The 17,386-nt window shown below is 51.8% G+C and overlaps 1 protein-coding gene and 1 pseudogene across 1 annotated transcript in view; one reads left to right on the top strand and one right to left on the bottom strand.

The window, feature by feature from the left end:
• REXO1 (RNA exonuclease 1 homolog) overlaps positions 1-6,326 on the bottom strand; it is a 28,347-nt gene extending 22,021 nt beyond the window's left edge. Inside the window, exon 1 of the mRNA XM_075544451.1 lies at positions 5,860-6,326. Coding sequence (XP_075400566.1) covers positions 5,860-6,019 — 160 coding nt within the window. The 5' untranslated portion in view covers positions 6,020-6,326. The remainder of the gene's footprint in view (positions 1-5,859) is intronic.
• A 9,963-nt stretch (positions 6,327-16,289) lies between these two features.
• On the top strand, positions 16,290-16,583 carry LOC142430260 (cystatin-B pseudogene; annotated as a pseudogene).
• Positions 16,584-17,386: the final 803 nt, after the last annotated feature.

Here is a 17,386-nt window from a genome sequence, read left to right as displayed (position 1 = left end):
GAAAACTATTCATGCTTCAAAGCCCAGCTCCAAACGGAAAAACACAGCCCTGAATTGAGTCCATTCCTGGCAGTAGAGTGGGCTCAGTGCTGGCTAACCTCAGTGGCTGGAAACCACCAACTACTCCACAGGAACAACACAGACTTTTTACTCCCACCAAGAGTTAGTCTCGGAAACCCACAAGGGTACAACCAGTCAGAAAGCCCAGGTCAGAAACCGCCTTTAAGGGACACTCACCTGACTCCCAAGTATCCCCTACTTTCTGCTGGACCCAGCCCTCTGCTGTCATTACCCCCACTCTCTCACTTTGCCCCCCACACACCACCAACTACTGGGCAGAAAGCCCCCCAGAGGTCAGGTCCTGCCCCAAAGTACCCCAGCTCTAGGGACTCCCAGCCAGTAGTATGCCCCCTCCATGAACCCTGACATACAGCCATGGGGGGCCAGGCCCCTCAGGGAGCACCATTTCCTACTATGCAGCCCCCACCCCCTTGCTGGTCCCCCTGCACCTTCCCAATTCTATGCTGAACTCGACCACTAGCTGGGAACCTAGGAGACCAGAGAGCAACAGGGCTCCCCTGCAGCCAGCTTCACCCCTGGGGACACGAGTGAGCTGAGGTGACTTCTGTTGCCTGCACGGGGCGTGTCTGTGCAGGATGGAGCCAGACACATTCCCCACCCCCCAGTCCCTCTGCCCTGTGACAAGCCCCGGAGAGTGGCTGCTTCAGAAACCCACAGCAGCTCACAGGAACAATAGAACAATGGGAACGCCCACAATGGTGGGGAGACTGAAGCCTGCTCCTCCTCTGGGAGGCAACTCAAACCCTCCCATGGTAGAGGGTCCCTGAGGGCCTTAGATTCTGGGGACCCAGGGGCTCCTGGAAGGGGCAGGAGAGGAAAGATACCAGCCCTCTGCAGTGTGGGGGAAACCGGGGCTGCTGCTTCATAAGCCCACCCAGATCTAATCAGTCGCTGACCCTTAGGAGCTCACATGGTGGCCTCAGAAGAAGCAAGTTAAGGTGTTCCTGAGAAGTAAGGGTGCTGAGACTGGTCTCATGCACTTAGACGCACTACCCACCTCTGAGAAAGGACAGCAAGCTTGGTCAAGTGGACAGTCACCAGGGAGAGGGACAGGGGCTACACACACTGGGGCTCCAGCAGGACCGGCAGTTTCTGTCTGTGGCACACACAGAAAGTGGGACCGACCAATAGGCAGCCCCTCACCTCTCACTTCCACAGAACAGGTAACTCCCAGCCACTACTCCACACCTTCTGCCAGGCCTTTCCCCAGTACCTCAGGGGATGCAAACCTCAACCCCTCTTGGGCAACCAAGCACTTAACCCAACCCACTCTTTCGGGGTGCTTGAGTCCCCATTGCCAGTAGCAGGCAGATATGGGGCTGCCATGCAGGGTGCCCTCAGTGGAGGTAAGCCCATCAAGACAGCGTGGGGTACTGACTGGCCTCTTCCCCCGAGCCATCCCTTCTCCTTCTCAGGGAGTCTGGGCTTCCTGACGGGCCTGACTTATGGGACCAGGGCCTCTCTTCTAAAGGCAGGTGCTACTGGCTGGACTGGGCCCAGCCCTGGTGGTGGTCAGGACACAGGCAAGTGACTGCACACCTGTCAACATTGCATGCCTACTCAGCTCCCATCTAAGGGGCAGGAGCAGGGCCTGCTGGTGCTCAGCCAACACTGCTGGGAAAGAGTAAGATGGGTTCAGAGGGGGGGCTCTGCTCCTGGGCCTGAGAACCCCCATCCCCACCCCACGGGCCTCCCTGGGCATCACAGGACCACTAGTAAGGTCAGCAGACCATCTGCCTGCAATAAGAAGATACTCTCCAAGGCCCCCATACCTGGCCAATGGCCTTGCTCATCCTTTTCCTCCGCTGGAACTGATCTCTGTCCCCTGGCCAAGTCCTGGTCCTTCCAGAAAGTACCTGCCAACAAGCATCTCCCCTTCTATAAACTCCCACCCAGGGGTCCCATGCTGCTCCTGGACATCATCTGCACCCTAGCAAAGTAGCACTTCCAGGCCCACCCCAAACCCACACCTCAGGGCTGCCAGCCCAGGGTTCTCTCATTTCCCCCTTGTGATCACTTCCCACAGCCTGTAACACTGTGGGGGCTTGCTAGTAACCAGACATTCCACCCAACACCTCAGAGTTGCCAGCTGGGTAGCAGGTAGGATGCTGTGTGCCCCCACTCAGGCTTGGTTCATATGTGAAGGCAGTGCAGCTGAGCATGGGGCAGGCACTCTGGAATTGGCAAAGGCCCAGCATGACTTGTGTCCTGCTCAGGGTTGTGGGACCTTGCACTGCTCTCTCAGGCCTGTGAAAGATGGGCCATGGTGGACGGCCCTCCTCCTTCCTGAGGGGACTACAGACTTGAGCACCGCCACCATGCACACCCACAGGCACATCTGGGCAAGGATGACACAGAAGATGCCACGAAGCAAGCTCTGTGCCTGTGTCTCAGACCCACAGATCCTTAAGCCACTACTCCAAGCCACCCTGGCAGAAGCTGTCTAGGAAACTGCTCTGCAGTCAGGAGCCCCAGGACACCTAGGGACAAACTCCACCCACCCACCTGACAACCTGTCCTTCCCCTCTAGAGCCCCAGGCCACCTAGGGACAAGCCCCACCTACCCATCTGCCAACCCCAGTCCTTCCCCTCCAAAGCCCCAGGCTACCTAGAGACAAGCCCCGCCCAACCACCCCAGTCCTCTGCACCTATATACACTCGTCCTAGCTGCCCCTGCTCCAGTGACCACCTGGCCATCTGGAGTCCAGAGCCCCAAACAAACCTGTTTCCTAGTCACAAAGGAGGCAAAAGGGGATTTCATAAAGGGGTGGGAAGTGACAACTTTGAGGGGGTACTAAGAGCTTCCCCATGGGGTCCCCACCTGCTGGGACACCAAGCCTCGGCCCAGAGCTCTCAGGGTAAAGGGTGGAGGTGAACTGTCCGGCCAGGTCTGACAATAGCCCTCATTGGGGTGACCCAATGGGTATGATGAGAGGTGGAGGCACAAAGGGCCCCCAGCAGGGAGGAGGCTGGGCTGGAATTTCAGTACAAGTCATCAGCAGCCAGCCTCTCACCAAAGGCTTCGCCCTGCTTGAGCTTAGCGGCACTGCTCAAGAAAGGCCTGGTGACTGCTTCCACAAAGCTAGAAGCCACACCCACCCACAAGGACCTGATCTGGAACACATGGTGTGGCTGCGAGGCAGGCGTCGTCGTGTACTAGAACACAGCATGTCTCATCTGGGTGTCTATAGGAGGGGAGAGGACCTCTTCAGAGAAGGTGCCCATCAGCCTCCAGTGCCACCAAGGGCCAAGAGCAACCATGGCTCTCACCCAGATGGAGAAAACGCAGCTTACCAGCACAGGGACATGTGGGCCCGCTGGAGAGCACTGGTTGGGTTTACCCAAATGCACTTGAGGGAACTGTCATGTGCAAAGATGTCAAATGCTCACATGGACAGGAGGCAGTCTGGGGAGGTCATGCTGGGCCTGAATGAATGGGAGTTGAGGGCTTCCTGTTCCTAGGAGAGTTTATCCTGTAAGTATGGCCATGGCCACCTGACCTTGCCCTACTTCACAAGCTCAGGGCCTGTTCCCACAATGGCTCAGACCTGCTTCTCTAAACCGAGGCCAGCAGCTCTTCACTCAACACTCCCACTCAGCTGAGTTCCACAGCAGCAGAAATGGCCACTGGACCTCAAACCACACGATCACTGGGGTTATTAACTACGTCTCAGGCCTGGGATCAGGAGGTCTGTGGGCAGCACCCCTTCTTCAAAGCAGGACAGCACTTCAGCTCCCCTCAGTCTCCTCCCTACCCCTACTCAGGCCTGGCCTCTGCCCTGCTCAGTGTTACAAGACTCTTTGCTCCACTGCCAAGTTCCCAGAGGCACCCCAGCCAGGTGGCCAGCTCTCTCCCATGCCCAGGGCTGTGGTTCTTGCTTCCTCTGTGGGTCAGCTGGCCCACAAGCAGCCATCCTGCTCCGTGGACAGTCTAGCACGCCAGGCTCCTTGTTCAGTTGCCGCCAGTCCTCCGCCTCAGCTTCTGTTCCTCTGGTGCCATGGCCGTGGTCTCTTAGGTCTAGAAAGTTCTCCGCAGTGACCACAGGTTCAAAAGATGCACCACTCACTCCTGTCTCTGCTTCTTTCCTTCCCTCTGCTCTTGAAGTGGTCCTCTTTTTAAGCTAGTGGGATGGCAAAACGGGACAATCCCCTCTCTAGGGTTCCACACACCTATTGCACACACCCACTCCCTAGAGGACATCATGCTTGCTAAAGTCGAGGGGCAGCATGAAGGAGCAAGGTCCTCTCTGAGATAGACTAACACTGTGGCTGCCACCATGGGCCCAAGCAGAAGCATGATCGTGAAGATGATGCTGGACCAGGTCACATTTCATTCTGCAGGGCATAGGGCTGCCGTGGCTCAGAACTGACTCCAGGGCACTGCACTAAACACACAACACACACGGTCGCCACAGGTCTTATGTGTGTTGTCATACTGTCCAGTCTCCTGGGTGGGCCATTGGTACCTGATTTGCATAGGCTCAACCCACGTTTTGCAGAAAATCCATGTAGAGAGAGGGGGGCCTCAGTGGGCCATTGCAGCACATAAAGAAGCAGCAAGTATGGAGACTGAGTCACAAGACTGCATCCCAGCATGTCAGCCTCCCAGTCCACTCCCTCCTCCCCCATCCCCGAGAGCTGGTGCTGAGGTATCTGTAAGCACACTTGGTTCCCTCCTGGGAGCAAGGCCAAGATGAACCCCCACACCTGGCACAGCAAAGCTGCTGGGTGCCAAGTGTGCTGCAGACGACGACCCTCCATGTTCACCTGGCAGCAAACAGGTGGCCACAGGTGCCAATGGCCCTTGCCAGATTACTGAGGAGGTGCTCCGAGAGTGCTTTTATGTCCCCCAGGCAAAAATGGGAAAGCAGGCACGTTCTGAGTCACAAAGGTTCGGAGCCGAGAATTACAGTCTAGCAGGGAGAGTGAGACTCAATAATCTGAAGCTGAGGCTTCGCTGAGAAAACCTGGGAATGAGAAATCAGGTGAGAGGTGCCCAGGGAGAGGCTGTGGATGCCCGTGGGTACCCCTGAATTTCTCGCAGGTCTCCAAGATCTCCCCCCCCCCCATTTACTCCTCTCAGCATGGAGACCTTTCTTTCCGATGCCCCTCCCCCACCTCAAACCAAACCCTGATGGTTCTCAGTGTCTCCGCTCAAATCCCACGCCTACAAAAGGCACCGCGCCGGGGCGCCTCCCACCCACCCCACCCCCCGCTGAGCCCTGACATCGTTCTCCCACCACCAAGATGCCCTCTTCAAGTGGGTGTTGAATGACACCCCACCCCGGTGGCTTCGGACAAGCGCGTGGCAGGTCCACCACCTGAGACCCTCTGGCAAGGGTGTGGGTGTGGACGGTGACGGGGGCCACCAAAGGGAGAGTGGTGTGGTCATAAACATGGGCGGTGTGCCGCCTGGAGGTTGGGCCTGGGTCGTTCCCGCAGAGCCGCGGCGCTAATCATGGACGGAGAAGCTGTGCTGGGTCCCCAGGTCGCTCCCGCCTTTGTGTCCGACCTCGCCCCACCCTCACGGGAGCCCCGGGAGGGCAGGCCCTCCAACTGTTTACAGCCCTGGGCGCTGGGCTCCTAGAGGTCGGGCCACCTGCACCGGGTCCGGGGGCTGGGGGTGCGGACGCGTAGCGGGCGGGGGGCGGGGGGCGGACGTCGGTCGTCAGCGGCTGGGGAGGGGGCTGGGCGAGGGAACCATGGGCAACCCCGGCGATGGCGTTCGGACCTGGGCCGGGGAGCCGAGCCTCGGGCGGGCGGGCGGGCGGGCATTACCTGCTGTGGGGAGCGCCGCTCCGCCAACGCCGCCGGGCGTGCAGGGGCCCCGGGGTCCGCGGTGCCGGAAGTGGCAGTAGGGTCGCCGGCAGGGACCCCCGGGCGCCCCAGCCAAATAGGGGCAGTCGATGGACCGGAAGAAGCCGGTGGAGCGTAGCATGGTCCGTCCCACGGCGGGGCCCCGGCCCGGAGCCGCCCGGGCCCCCGGGCCCCTCACTGGAGTCGCGGTCGCCGCCGCCCGTGCCTCACGGAGCCCACCGCCGCCATCTTGCTCCGAGGCCCCTGGAGGCCCCCAGGACGCCGCCGCAAGGGACCCCGGGAGGGGCTGTCTGCAGCGCGCCTGATCAGAAACGCCTGCCCCCGCAAAACCGACGCCGCGGGTCGGGACACGCAGCCGGGGGAGACGGCAGCGAGGACGCGGGGTGCCCGGCCTGCGGCCTCGGGGAGACTCGGCGGCAGCGGCGCCCGGCCCTCCGCGGCCGCGCCAGCGCCATCTTGAGCCCCGGGACACTGTGATGACGAGGCTGCCCACAGCGCGCCTGACCAGAAAGAGGCTGTCAGGCCCCCGTGGTGGGGTGGTTTGCATGTATTTGCATGTATTAGCATACTCGGCCCGGGAGGGAGTACCCTGTAATGGACTTTTTTTACCCTGTTCATACTCTGAAACTCCCTACTCCCTGATACACAGTTAGCTCTCCATAAATGCATATTTCCCCCCAAACTGGACTCTTGCCAGCAGTGTAATTCCCATGTCTTCAGGAGGCCCCGTTCCCACTCACTTGTTCACTAATTATTGGGCACCTACTGTACACATTCCATGATCCCCAAGGCTACTAGTTAGACCACTTCCTATGAAATGTACGCACCAACCCCAGATACCAAAGACAGTGAGGATGTCGTACCAATTTCTGCAGCCTGACATTCATCAGACCCGCAGTCAGGATGTGCTGATAAATATCGGTGATTGGCTTTTGAAAGTCAGAAGCAAGATGACAAGCTAGAGGGACAGGAGGGGGAGGAAAACAAAAGGGAAAGAAGAGACGGACAAACGGGCGGTTGTCATTGGTGCAGCCATCTCTAGCTCTTGCCAGCAGCGTTCAATCAAGACAGTGACCTGACGCATTGGTGAGGGGAGGTGGAACTCTCCTTGTTCTCCACACCTTCTTGGAGACTGACCACAAGCATGGTCCACCCTCGCCTCTACACTAACCTGTGCAGGCCCTGCTTTGGGTCTTCATGGTTTAGGCCTCAGGTGCACCATGTGCAAGGTTGGAGGCAGGTGAACTCAGCCTTTTCAAGCCGAGATTGACATAAATGACACCATGGGATAGGCCATGTTGGCTAGAGAAACAAATTCAGTGACACTTGTCAAAATATGTGAAAGAAAGGGCTTTATATCAAAAAGTGATTATGCATCAATAGACCCACCCAGCCCAGGTCCAGCTCAAGTCCCTCTTCAGACTCACACAGGAACATGTAATAAACCAAATTCAGGAAGATCACAGGCCAGTGGGGGCAAAGTCTTGTGGATCCAGTGGCGGCAGACACATCTCCAGGGCTCTGGCAGGTGTCGGAATAGTGTGCCAGCAGAAAGGTGATGACTGAGGTGGGGGTGAGGGGTATTCTCAGGACCCTCCTGATGAGAAGGCCATGCCCATAGGGAAAAGGCCATGCCCATAGGTCAGTGTGTCAGTCTGGGGAGACTAGAGAAACAAATCCATGGAGATATTCATACAAAAGAGAGATTTATACACAAGAGCAATTGAACATTGAGGAAACATCCCAGCCCAGTCCAGATGAAGTCCATAATTCTGATATTAACCCATGTGTCCAATACCAATCTATAAAGTCCTCTTCAGACTCACTAAACACATGCAATGACATCAAATGTAGAAGATCACAGGCCAGTGGGTAGAAAGTCTTTGGATCCAGTGTCATTGGAAGCATCTCAGCGCTGGCAGGGGTCTCTGCATCAGGGTGGGTCCACATGTCTTGTCAGCTCCTATGTCTCCCAGGGAGTGAGCAGAGAGAGAGAAGTGTCTCCCATCTCCAAGGAGGAAGTACTGGATTTCCCAGAATTCTCAGGAGAAGCCCTTGCCTACACAGAGACCTCATTGGCTATTACCTGATTAACAAGCTAGACTCCACCCCTACACTCTTAATCCTCAAATTGACAATTATATCTACCACAGTCCACCCCTTGTCAATTTGACGCTTTCACATAACTCTGTAACCATATGTAATTTTCAAACAAACAATAATGAAATGATATCTCTACCTAACAGGATAAAACTAAAATGCATCCAATTCAACATGTGCCACCCTCATTTAATCATAACATGTTATAAATGAACAAAACAAAAATATCCTACACTTAACAATTGCAGTTAAGTACCACCAACACCTTCATCCTATAATTCTATGAATATATCCCCCACCTATGAAAGTTTGTAAGCCAACCACTTCATGCCTTTATCCACCCCCCCCCCAATTTTGAGTATCCAATTTCTATACCGCCCACTTACATCAACCCAGTTCTCTGAGGAGACAATCATTTTTTAACACAAAGAATCTTCATTCCAGTTGGAACCTTGTGAAATCCGCATCCACAAGCAAAGTCAAATCCAGACAGGCCATCCATAAAGTCAGTAACAATATGCACCAGTTCACAGGCTCAAAAATCTCTTCATCTGGTCGGGTTCTGGTCAACTCAATGTGGGCTGCCTCTCTTAACCTCACCAGGGTGTCCATTGGTCACCTTGCCTTAGACCATGTCCCCGTCACAACTTCTCAACAACCCTTGTGCTAGGTCATGAACTTCAGACCAGTCAACCCACTCTTGTCTTCTCCTCGACTTCCTGTGAACCAGGTCCATGGGTGTTGGTGGCGAGACTCAACCCATCTCTTTATTGCTGCTTTTCTCCCACTTCCACTCAACAAGTGAATCCAGGTGGTCACCTAGCAAGCATTCCAGCCTGCCCACAGGCTCCCTTTAAAGTTCAGTCCCAGAGAGGATTTTTCCTCATGGTTCCACATTTTTTCCAGCTTCTGACCAAGTCCTCCAGAGTTCAAACTTCAAACCCAAAGAGGTCCTTCTTTTCCTTCAATCTGTCAGTCTTGACCTTGGGCAGATCTCTTGGACTGGAAATATCCTGAGTTCTCCAAAGCACTGGGTGGGGCTTATCTTTCCAGAGCCTTTTTTTGTGTCCTAAACACATCTAAAGAGCAAATGAATGGCTAAAGGCAAGTGGGTTTACAAGCTCTATTTTCATACTTCCCCAAACAATTTCTTTCAACCATATTTCAATAACAATAAGCAGAAGAAATCAGTATAAGCACAGTAGAATCAGATACAAACTTAAAACAGTTCTTAAAACAGTCAACTTTTATTTAGCTTATCTAAATCCTTATCTAAACTAGTCTATTGATATAAAAATATGGGGTTAGGCCTCTGAGAGCATGAAAACATCCATACTTTCCGTCAGCCATTCTGACCTGTCAGCCATTTTCCTTAGGCAGCATGGTTTCTGAGAAGTTTAAATGGCGATTTCTACCCCTGAGCTTAAAATATACAACAACTATATATATATATATATATATATATATATATATATATATATATATATATATATATATATATATATATATATTAACAACATTCATTTTTACCATTTCACACAGGATAACCAAAGACTACAACCAAACAAAATAAAGCTTTAATTTCCCATATTCTTTCTAGAAAACAATTCAGTAATGCATGGATTTAGCTGACTTCTGGCTAGCCAAAATAGAAACACTACCATGAGGCAGAAATCAAACAAACACCTCTTTATGATTTGTTTCTCTAGTACCCCATTCTTGGTACCATAATGTGTGAGTCTGGGTAGACTAGAGAGACAAACTCAAGGATACACATATATATAAGAAAGAGATTTATACACAAGAGCAATTGAACATCGAGAAAACATCCCAGTCCAGATCAAGTCCATAAGTACAATATTAGCCCATATTTCCGATATCAATCTATTAAGTTCTCTTCAGACTCAGGAAACAAGCTGAATGCAGAAGATCCCAGGGCAGTGGATAGAAAGTGTTTGGATCCAGTGTCACTGGACACATCTCAGCGCTGGCAGGGGTCTCTGCCTCAGGGCGGGTCCATGTGTCTTGTCAGCTGCTATGTTTCCCAGGGTGTGAGCAGAGAGAGAAGGGTCTCCTGTCTCCAAGGAGGAAGTACTGGATTTCCCAGAATTCTCAGGAGAAGCCCATGCTCACACAGAGGTCTCATTGGCTATGAACTGATTGACAAGCTAGACTCCACCCCTACACTCTTAATCCTCAAATTGACAAACAATTATATATCTACCACAGTCAGGCTGTGGCCAGGTTGACAGGCTAGACTCCACCCCTACCCATTTATATATCTCAAAGTTGACATGAGATGATGTACATGCCACCCACCACTACCCAGAAGTCAACCTAGATAAAAAGTATCCAAATGAAAGCCAGGCTACAGCTGAAAATAAGAAACCAGAGATATCAACTTGCAAGAAAGACAATTACAAAATAAAATGAGAGAACAGACGCATTACAAAACTTTCAAATGGAGAGAGAGGCAGTCCAGGCGATTTCAGGAACTTGGTGAAGGTGAGAGCACGCAATACAATCGAGTGTGCAGTCAGAGGAAGGACTGGCAAAGTGATGGCGGCAGGGAAGACATTGGGATCAGGGCAAAAGCTAAAGGCAACAGAGGTCAGTAGTGTTAAAGACACAATCCGGTAATGACTGTAAGCTACGAGTAGGTGCTTAGACATATAGGCATGCATGCTGAAGAGGTGGGTTGTTTTGTTTTTGCGGGAGGTGGGTTTGGACTGAGAGCACACCCACGAATGAAAGTTGGATGGACAGAGGAAGAATGACGCATCAGGATTGGAGGAAGACCAGTGAACACAAATGACACAACCTTGCTTGCCGAAAGTGAGGGAGACGTGAAGCCCTTGCTGGTGACGATCAAGGATTGCAGCCCTCGTGATTGATTACAACTCAGTGGAAAGAAAACCAAAACCCTCACAACTGGACCAGTAGGGAACATCATGATAACCGCAGACAGGTTGGAAGCTGTCAAGGATTTTGCCTTGCTTGGATCTACAATCCGTGCTCATGGCAGCAGCAGGCAAGAGATCAAAAGATGCATTTCATGGGGTCAGTCTGTGGCACAAGACCTCTTTCAAGTGTTGAAAAGCAAGGGGGCTACTTTGGGGACTGGGGTGCACCTGCCTCAAGCCATGGTACTTTCAATCCATGTGAAAGTCGGTCTGTTAGTCTGGGTCGACTAGAGAAACAAATTCAGAGACATCCAAACGTGTATAAGAGAGAGCTTTATATCAAAGAGTAACTGTAAGCTTCATTGTTGCTACACTGAATCCTGAGTGACTCATCTCCTCCCACTACCCCTCTGCAAGGGATGTCCAGTTGTCTACAGATGGGCATTGGGTCTCCATCATGCACTCCCCTCATTCACGATGATATGATTTTTTACCCCACCTTTGGTGCTTGAAACCTGGTCCCCTTGGCCCATCATGATCACACACGATGGTGTGCTGTTTACATGTGGGCTTTGTTGCTTCAAAGAGTAACTGTATATGAAAAAACATCTCAGCCTAGTCCAGATCAATTCCATAAGTCCAATATTAGCCTATATGTCCCATACCAATCTATAAATTCCTCTTCAGACTTATGCAATAATTCCAAATGAAGGAAGATCACAGGCCATTGAGTAGAAAATCCTGTGGATCCAGTGGTGGTGGAAGCATCTCAGTGCTGGCGTGGGTCTCCACGTGGCTCCTCCAGCTCCAGGGCTCTGGCTCTACCAGCACTGCTCCAAGTGGCTTGTCAGCAGGAATATCTTGCAGGGAGATGAAGCAGAGAATGTATCTGGCCTCCAGGGAGCTATTTATCCCCATCACGCCTCCCTATGAGGTCATCAAACTGCGACTGGTTGACAGGCCAGACTCCACCTCTTCCTCCAGTTGACAATAGAGTATGTAAGTGCCCTAGATGGGCACTGCATAAGGAAGACTGAGGATTGATGCATTTGGATTGTGGGACTGGAGAAGAAAACGGAAAGTACCATGGACTGCCAAAAGGGCAAACAACCCTGTGTTGGAAGAAATACAGCCAGAATGCTCTGTGGAGGCAAGAATTGTGAGACTTTGTCTCACAGATTTAGATAGGTTGTCAGGAGAGACCAGGCTCTGGAGAGGGACATCATGGTTGGTAAAGTGGAGGGGCTGCCTCAAAGAGGACGGCCTTCCACGAGATGAGTGGGCAGAGTGGCCACAACAATGGTGAGGATGGCCCAGGGCTGGGCGGTGCTTTGTCCTGTTGTACATAGTTTGATATGCGTTAGAAGCGACTTAGCAAGTACTAAGAGCAACAACAACATCTGCGCATGCGTGTTTTACCGTTGCTGAAACTATACCCATGAGTGTGGTCTACCACACAGAGAACAAAGTTAAAACAAACGTCTCAGACAAAAACACTCTGGTCACATGTGCCAAATACCTTGAGAAAGTGAGTCACAGGACCTGGAGACTCAAGACCATCGTTTCCGGGTCAATTGGTATTACATAATTGTGGGAGTTACATAATCTGTTGTCAGAGACTATTAATAGTAAAGGGGCGGAGTCTAGCCTGTCCATCGGGTTATAGCTTGAGGACCTCATTTGGAGGTACCACGGAGATAAATAGCTCACTGGAAGCCAGATACAGAGAGGCTCACCCCCGGTGAGGCATTACCAAAGATAAGCCTGATGGAGCTACGCTGATGCAGCCAGAATGCTGGAGCTGGAGGAGCCACATGGAGACCCACGCCAGCACTGAGATGCTTCCACCGCCACTGGATCCACAAGACTTGCCACCCACTGGTCTGTGATCTTCCTGTACTCACTCGGCATCATTGCAAGAGTTGCGTGAGTCCGAAGAGGAATTTATAGATTGGTGTCAGACATTTGGGCTAATATCGGACTTACGGACTTGATCTGGACTGAGCCAGGATGTTTTCTCAATATTCCATTGCTCCTGGATAGAAAGCGCTTTCTTATGCACCTGTGAGTCTCCCTGAATTTGTTTCTCTAGACCACCCGGATTAACACAATAGTCTACAAACTCTGTCTGATACTATGTTGAGTCGTGGCTGGGGTCTTAAAAACTCATGAATAACTCTCCACGGTACAAATACTGGTGTCTCCCAGTCTGGAAGCAAGAGGAGTGATGAAAGTCTAAGGCAGATGGGAGCGATTGGTCCAGTGGACTCCAGGACCACACAAACGTGGGTCTCCATGACCCTGAGATCAGAAGAACTAGATGGTGTCCAGCCACCACTACAACTTCTCTAAAATGGGGATACGGTGAGGTGGTCCTGGATAGAGTGGGAGGAAGATGTGGAACAAAACCCAAAATTCATGAAAGAGACCAGGATTGCTGATCGGAGAGAAACTGATAGAACCTCCCGGAATTGGTCAGCCTCCTTCAGGCTTGGAACTAAAATCACCCCTGTGGCTGCTCAAATTCCAGCCACACATGGACTGGTCTACTCTGAAACTGATTGTGGTGATGATTGTACAACTCTTCTTGATGCAACCGAACTGCTGAACTGTATGCGTGAGTTGCCGTAGATGCCGATAAAAATGTTGGGGAGTAAAAAAAGAGACAGTTCTATGAGGGGAACAGTAACATTAATGAGGTACACACTCGTTAGAACCGACCTTCTGGGATCAAGGGGGAACAGCATTTACCCAAGGACAAAGTTCCCCAGGGTTAGGAAGGAGTGAGGATTGGAAACCTGAAATATGATGAGGAGGTGGGGAGGGGACTGCAGGGAAGGGGCTGAAATAGCATGTATACGAGTCATTGAAGGTACTGCTCACTGGGATGACCCTCACCCAGTCCACACTTAAATTTAAACACAGTTCTGAGAACATGACCCTGACTGATACTCACCCTCATCAAATGATCACTGAAGACAAGAGCTTGGCAGCCGACAGGTGAGGAAAGCAGACGGTGCCTGGCTATCAATCAGCAGAAACAGTGTCTGGGTCTTAAAGGCTTGGATTCAAACAAGCAGTCGTCTAAGCGAGGAGTCAACTGAGTCCACACAAAAGAAGCACACCAGCCTGAGTGATCCGAAGGTGACAATTACAAAATGGAAATATGACAAAGGAAGAAGTGTCAGAGCCTGAAATGCAAACGCCCACTTTGTCGAAGGCTCCAGAGGACAGTGGGAGCCCCAAACTCATCTGTGAGCATATAGGCAGAGTAAGCCACTGGCAAATCCCCTCTAGTCACCGGCAAGGGTCTCGGACAGTTTTACCGTCTGTGTTAGTCTCGGTTGACTAGCGAAACAAATCCAGAGACACTCATGTGTATAAGAGAGAGCTTTCTATCAAAGAGCTAATTGCATATGAAGAAAACATCAGCCCATTCCAGATCAAGTCCGTAAGTCCGATATTAGCCCATACGCCCGATAACAATTTGTAAATTCCTCTTCAGACTCACCCAACACATGCAATGATGCCAAGTGCAGGGAGATCACAGGCCCGTGGATGGACAGTCTTGTGGATCCAGTGGTGGTGAAAGCACCTTAGCACTGCCGTGGATCTCCACGTGGCTCCTCCAGCTCCAAGGCTCTGGCTGCCATCAGCATGGCTCCATGTGGCTTGTCAACAGGAATGTTTAGCATGGCAATGAAGCAGAGAGAGAGTGTGTGCATCTCTCCTCCAGGGAGGAAGACAGGAGTTCCCAGATCCTCAGAAGGCCACGCACACACAGAGGCCTCATTGGCTGTGAACTGACTGACAGGCCAGACTCCACCCCTTTGCAAATTGACAGATTATCAGATAGAGATCATTGTAATTGTGATTATACTGGATCGAACTTGATACTTGGTTAGTTGACCTCCCTTCTGACCCGACCTGGAATTGTTCTCACTGCAAGTATTTCTTACTGTGTCCGTGACAAAAATTTCTTTCTGGCTTGTTATATATTCATGGGTGGTCTTTTCTTTCTTACTCATTACTTGTATTTTATCTTTTGTAACATTATTATTATTTTATCCCTACCACTTCAGTTTGTTTCTGTTTTTTAATTGTTTCTGTTAGGCTTCCCAGTGTGTGAAGCACAGAAGGGGCAGATGCACGGAGACAGGGTTCCTAGAGGAGGTGGGGGGTGAGATGTAGAGGGTGAGGCAGCTGGGGGAGACAAGGTTCCTAGGGGAGGTAGGGGTGGGGGGGGAGATGTCGAGGGTGAGGGGGCTGGGGAAGACAGGGTTCATAGGGGAGGTAGGGGTGGGGGAGAGATGTAGAGGGTGAGGGGGCTGGGGGAGACAGGGTTCCTAGGGGAGGTGGGGGGGAGATGTCGAGGGTGAGGGGGCTGGGGAGACAGGGTTCATAGGGGAGGTAGGGGTGGGGGGGAGATGTCGAGGGTGAGGGGGCTGGGGGAGACAGGGTTCCTAGGGGAAGTAGGGGTGGGGGTGGAGATGTCGAGGGTGAGGGGGCTGAGGGAGACAGGGTTCATAGGGGAGGTAGGGGTGGGGGGGAGATGTCGAGGGTGAGGGGGCTGGGGAGACAGGGTTCATAGTGGAGGTAGGGGTAGGGGGTGAGATGTCGAGGGTGAGGGGGCTGGGGGAGACAGGGTTCATAAGGGAGGTAGGGGTGGTGGGGGGAAGATGTCGAAGGTGAGGGGGCTGGGTAGGCAAGCAATGCATGCATGAGGGGAAGGGAGTCCTAGAAGTGATGATTACACTGCTCATTTTTAAAGCGATTTAACCCTGAAAAAGAGCAAAAAAATAGAATGTTCTCAAATTGATTGGGATAATCACTGTGCAATTATTCTTGATATGATTGAACTACTGAACTATATGATATGTGGATGAGGTGCCAATTAAACTATAAGAAAGTATTAAAGAAAAACATACATACAGTTTTTCTTATTTAAAAAAACATGGATTGTAAAAGAAAGACAGAAAAGTTAAAAACAAAGAAGAATGGGAGGATGGAAAATACAGGCTTGGTGACAGAAATGAGGCTAGTGATCACGATGGAATTTTGCAAATACCTTTTTCCAACAACCCCCACAGCAGCGAGGCACGTGGGCCCCATCAGATGGATCCGCCACAGGAATCAGACTGACGGCAGGGATAAGAGACTGTGGGAGGAGATGCTGGAGCCGCTGAATACCATCAATCAGAACAAGGCCAACAGCCTCCCGTCAATTGTTCCCAACTTAAGTTCAGGTGGAAGCTGAGGAATTCAAAACAAACCCATTAGAGCCTGAGTTTGACCCTGGGTATACCCCACCTGCATTTAGAAAACACCTCAAGCTGTGTCCACTAGCTCTCTCTGCTCCAGGCCAGCCGCCCCGCTTCTCGCCACGAGATGCCGTGCGGGTGACCCTAGCCCACGAAGCCGGCCATCGCAGAGATCCAAGAGATCGCTGACAAGGTAAAGCCCCGCCGGAAGAGGAAGAGAAACAGAAATGCCAGCAGTTTAAGGCTGTGAAGTACCAGACTCAGGGGGTCGCCGGGACAAACGACTCCATCCAGGTCCATGTGGGGGACCACAATGTCACACACCTGGAAATATTTCAGTCTCCCCCAGGAGAACATGCCTCTGACCTTGGCCAACTACCAGGCCAACAAGGCCAAGCATGATGAGCTGACATGTTTTTAATTCCTGGCCCTGAGTCCTCGCAACCAACACGTGAAAATGGTGCTGTGGGCTGAGCAGGAACCCGGGACCAGAAAGGAACCTCTGCACACAGTGCCACTTGTGTCTTGTTCACGGTGTCCCCCAAATCATGAGTGCTAGTCCATACCCCTAACGTTGGCTCCTAAGAAGGCCAAGCACTCCCTGGAGATCTGTTTTCCAAAGTCTTTGAAAACTTAAAAGAAACAAGAATAGATGTGACGCAGAGAACACTAAGGACCGAGGACCAAACGAGTTTGGGGTGACATCCAGGCCATCGTGTATGGAAAGACCAGACCAAAAAGCATCTGAAAGAAGGTAAAAACCAAAGCCAGTGTCAGAGGAGACTCTGAAACTTGAGCTTGAGAACAGACTGGCTAAAGCACACGGAAGAAATGACGGATGAAGCCGCAGAGCTGAACAGACGATTCCGGAGGGAGGCTTGAGGAGACGCAGTGTTCGGAAGGCGCTGGGAGTCAGACAGCCGAAGGAAGGGCTACAACCCCCTTGGCATTTGGGTCCAGCTAAATACCTGATGAAAACCTTCCAGCCTCCGGTGCCAAGTGGGAAAGAGATTGAGAGAGGCAGCTAGTATTCTCAACACACCGCCCTGTCAAGAGGTGGCAGAGGATTGAGAACCGCTGGTTCTGAAGGGACATGTCCAAGCTGCTTCCAAGGCATTGGTAGATGACAGACTCAGGGCCATCAGCTGACTCGTAACAACCCCATAGGACAGGCAGAACTGCCCCTGTGAGTTACCAAGACTGTACCTCTTTGTTTTTTTTAAT

Source organism: Tenrec ecaudatus, chromosome 1, assembly GCF_050624435.1.
Source record: "Tenrec ecaudatus isolate mTenEca1 chromosome 1, mTenEca1.hap1, whole genome shotgun sequence".
NCBI lineage: Eukaryota > Metazoa > Chordata > Mammalia > Afrosoricida > Tenrecidae > Tenrec > Tenrec ecaudatus.
This window is presented reverse-complemented; position numbering and strand designations above follow the sequence as displayed.